Source organism: Limulus polyphemus, unplaced genomic scaffold, assembly GCF_000517525.1.
Source record: "Limulus polyphemus unplaced genomic scaffold, Limulus_polyphemus-2.1.2 Scaffold765, whole genome shotgun sequence".
Lineage (NCBI taxonomy): Eukaryota > Metazoa > Arthropoda > Merostomata > Xiphosura > Limulidae > Limulus > Limulus polyphemus.
Window position 1 is genome coordinate 117,461 of NW_013666375.1, and position 4,666 is coordinate 122,126.

At 30.4% G+C, this 4,666-nt stretch overlaps 1 protein-coding gene across 1 annotated transcript in view; it reads left to right on the forward strand.

The window, feature by feature from the left end:
- LOC106460401 overlaps positions 1–4,666 on the forward strand; it is a 122,238-nt gene that overhangs the window by 97,587 nt on the left and 19,985 nt on the right. Inside the window, exons 28-29 of the mRNA XM_022387115.1 lie at positions 2,646–2,730; positions 3,423–3,511. Of these exons, the coding sequence (XP_022242823.1) occupies positions 2,646–2,730; positions 3,423–3,511 (174 nt within the window). The remainder of the gene's footprint in view (positions 1–2,645; positions 2,731–3,422; positions 3,512–4,666) is intronic.

Below are 4,666 nucleotides of genomic sequence, written 5' to 3' on the forward strand. Positions count from 1 at the left end.
AATTAAACACAAAGCTACACAATGGGCTATCTGTGCTCTGCCAACCACGAGTATCGAAACCCGGATTTTAGCGTTGTAAGTCCGCAGACATACTGCTGTGCCACTGGGGGGGGGGGCTATAAGAAACGCAAAAACGCCGTAAAAACTAAAAAAAAACATAAAATGTAAATCCGAAAATTTGCCTTATCTTCGCATGGACCCAACAAACATTAATGCCAAATTTGGTGAAGATCCATCAACTGGGGACGGAGTAATGGTAAAAAACGCAAAAAATGCTCATAAAAACAGCAAAACGCAAAATGCAGATTTGAAATTTTGTAAATATCTCCCCACGGACCCAATGAACCTCCATATGAAATTTGGTGAAGGGGGCGAAGTAGTGGTAAAAAACGCCCATAAAAATCGCAAAATGCAAAACTGAAAATTTGTATGTACCCCCACATGAACTTAATGAACCTCCACACCAAGTTTGGTGAAGATCCATCCACACCCTGCGAAGTAGTTACATGGACATACAACAGACAGTAGTATTATATTCATGTAGATTCATCATAATTCTATGTATTTAATAATTTTTAATACCAGATGTTAGTTATTGTTACGACTGTTGCCTAGATACCTATTTTATAACGAAGTTCCACAGTTAAAGAATTTTTATCGCTCAGTACATTGTTGCCCGATGAAGTCCCATTTAAAAGAGCCGAAAGCACGAAAATAAGTATTTTAACGTAGATAAAATTTCGTGTATAGTTCTACATATTAATTTACCTACGTTATGAGTCTTAAACCACATTTATTTAGGGCTAGTTAAGCATGATGGAAAATATCGCTTACATTTTGTGATACTCTTCCTGAGTAGGCATTTCCTACCCTCTCACTTTTTTTTGTGAAATTCAGAAAATATTTTTTTTTAAATGATTGAAGAAAGCTCTGCATCATTCGTATCTCCTTCAATTTTTTTTTAAATCTTTTTAAATAAAAGTCGTTATTACCCGTACAACGAAAAAACTAATTAGGCCTTATTTCAAATTTGTTTTTCGTTGCACGGGTAATAATAACATTTATTTAAAATATTTTTTATCAGTTTGAAAATCAGAAATAAAAAAGAAAAATCATTTAAATATAATCACTTCCGCCAGTAATATGAATTCTGACACTTTTATACGGGTGTTGTTGTTTTTTTCTAGTTGTTACAAAACTGTTATTATTATTATTAAACACTTATTCCCTAACAATTTGTTGTACCAAGTGAAAGATACGTCTATCTTTTTATGGCTTAAGGGCTATAGGGCAAAATTATAGGCCAAAAGAATTCCCTGAGTATGCCTACAAAGTTTCTGGTCTCTAGGTTCTTTCCCCTTAGAGCTATTGCACTGACTGACAGTCTGTTTTATCATTACAGATATAAACATTGAGCCAGTAAAATCACTAATTCAAAGAGAGTAATATTTTACTGTCAGCTTCCTAAACTCCTGCTTGCAAGATGATCAACGTTAAAGTGATAAAGGTTGTAACTAATAATCATTTGTCTTTTCTGTTCTTGTGAATTAGAGAGTGGCAAGAATTAAAACAAATTATCAGAATTTTCCATAATTATTATAATACTAAAGTTAAAAGTGTTCTAATTATAAATACACACCTCATATTTAAACACTTTCTTGTCATTTTATACTCACTATATTATTCTTTAAATAAAAATATTGAATCTCAGAGTGTGGATTACATACACTAGATATGTGTGAAGTATCGTTAAGTTATTATCTAGGTGTGTATAAAGTATCGTTAAGTTATTATCTAGGTGTGTATAAAGTATCGTTAAGTTATTATCTTGTTGTGTATAAAGTATCGTTAAGTTATTATACGTATGTATAAAGTATCGAAGTTATTATCTAGGTATGTATAAAGTATCGTTATTATCAAGGTATATATAAGTTATCGTTAAGTTATTACCTAGTTTTTTATAAAGTATCGTTAGGTTGTGATTTAGGTATGTATAAAGTATCGTTAAGTTATTATCTAGGTATGTGTAAATTATGGTTAAGTTATTATCTAGGTATGTAGGTATGTGTAAAGTATGGTTAAGTTATTATCTAGGTGTGTATAAAGTATCGTTAAGTTATTATCTAGGTGTGTATAAAGTATCGTTAAGTTATTATCTAGGTACGTATAAAGTATCGTTAAGTTATTATCTAGGTATGTATAAAGTATCGCTAAGTTATTATCTAGGTACGTATAAAGTATCGTTAAGTTATTATCTAGATATGTATAAAGTATCGCGAATTACTTTATTTGTGCTTATCATTTAAATAATATATTATATCAGTAAATGCTACAATCTTATTACATGCAAAAATAGTGTTTGGTGATAGTTCGCGCGAACTCAAAACATACACAGCTAATTTGAATAAGTTTAGATACTTTATACAAACCTAGATAATAACTTAAGATACGTCATACACAACAAGATTATAACTTAACGATACTTTATACGTACCTAGATAATAACTTAATCGTCTTAATGAACAATTGGAATGCAGGTTACTCATTTTAAAACTACAGAGCTTCTCTCAGTTTTAATGACAACTTGGTGATATGTACATATAAAAACATTTTTGTGGGACATTTTTTCTTTTTTTCTCTACAAGGTATGTATGTCTCATGCAATGTCGACTACTGTGTCTTCATTCTTTGACTCCGTATTGTTCGGACAACTCCTGGATCAGTATCAAGGTATTTGTTTACTTTTTTTTACTTTACTAGTTTTGTTTTATTTCGATAAATTTAAAATGTGGCCCTGCATATGGAGGTTAAATTTCTGTAATAAATATGAAAGTGCAACCCGTATATTCACTCAAAATTTGTTATATAAGACTTTCAAACAGGTTTATTATGTAAAACGTTTAATAAACATAGATTTATTGTTTGTTTTACTAAGCAATAAGGGAAGAAATATTAAAAAAATTTAAAAAAATCTTTATTCATTGAATACTTCAGAAATGACTCAATAATATTGATAGTTATTATAGGTTTCAGCTTGCTGTTCAGTCTGTTATAGAAGAGCAAGAATATGGTGTAATTTTACTAACAAAATACGCAGGTGTACATTCAAGTACACATAAAGAAAGTGCACAAACTAAGCCACACAATAAAAGTAAAACGTTGCTATAGTAAGAAATTACTTTAAGATGTCACGATTTCTTTATAATAATTGTTTGATCCAATTTAACTTTAGATCACCTTTCCCCTTGTGTTTTTTATCTAATTATTTCATTGATGGAACAGTAAAAATATTGTCAAAGATTGTAGCACTCTTGAAGCCTTAAAGGAACGTTGATTCTGTAAGTAAGAAACAAGTGTCCAATGTATGAGGATTAAAATTTCATGTAGCAAATTTCGGAGCATGAATATTTTTTTATCTATAGATAATATTGAAGAACTGATTAAAGATGTGTCAGTTCTTCTTTCTGTCGGTAACGGTGTGGAAAGTGCTGGAATACCCTCGCATATTCAGGTATGTGTGATGTATTGTTAACTTATTATTATGTTTTGTGTGATGTATTGTTAATTTATTATTTTGTTTGGGTGTGATGTGTTGTTAACTTATTACTCGATCATGTGTGATGTATTGTTAACATATTATTCAGGTATGTGTGATGTATTGTTAACTTATTATTATGTTTTGTGTGATGTATTGTTAATTTATTATTCTGTTTGGGTGTGATGTGTTGTTAACTTATTACTCGATTATGTGTGATGTATTGTTAACATATTATTCAAGTTGTGTGATTTATTGTTATCTTATTATTCGGTTATATGTGATGTATTGTTAACATATTATTCAAGTGTGTGTGATATATTGTTGACTTATTATTCAGAATGTGTGATGTAGTGTTAACTTATTATTCTGTTTTGTGTGATGTATTGTTAATTTATTATTCTGTTTGCATGTGATGTATTGTTAACTTATTATTCAGTATGTGTGATGTAGTGTTAACTTATTACTCAGTATCTGTGATGTATTGTTAACATATTATTCAGGTGTGTGTGATGCACTACCATATTATTCAGATATTTTTGATGTATTGTTAATACATTATTCAGGTGTGCGTTGCGGATCGCTATTATCAAGGTAAGTATGATTTATTGTTAACTTATTATTCAGGTATATGTGATGTATTGTTAACTTATTATTCAGTATGTGTGATGTATTGTTAAAATATTATTCAGGTGTCTGTGATGTATTGATACCATATTATTCAGATATGTGTGATGTATTGTTAATATATTATTCAGGTGTGCATTGTGGATCGTTATTATCAAGATAAGCATGATGTATTGTTAATATATTATTCAGGTGTGCATTGTGGATCGTTATTATCAAAATAAGCATGATATATTGTTAACATACTATTCAGGTGTGCATGATGTATCGTTAATATCAAGATAAGTATGATCAGTGGTGGGATTCAGCCGGTTCGCACCGGTTCGTGCGAACCTGTTCTTAGAATTTAATGACCTCCACGAATCGGTTGTTAACAATCGTATGTATAGGTCTAATAATAACGTTACAACTTACAAGTACGCGTGTTTACAACGCAACTTTACTAGCAGGCTAGGCGGACTAGGTCTACTAGATCTATGATGAATCATTTGCCAGCAGGTAAGT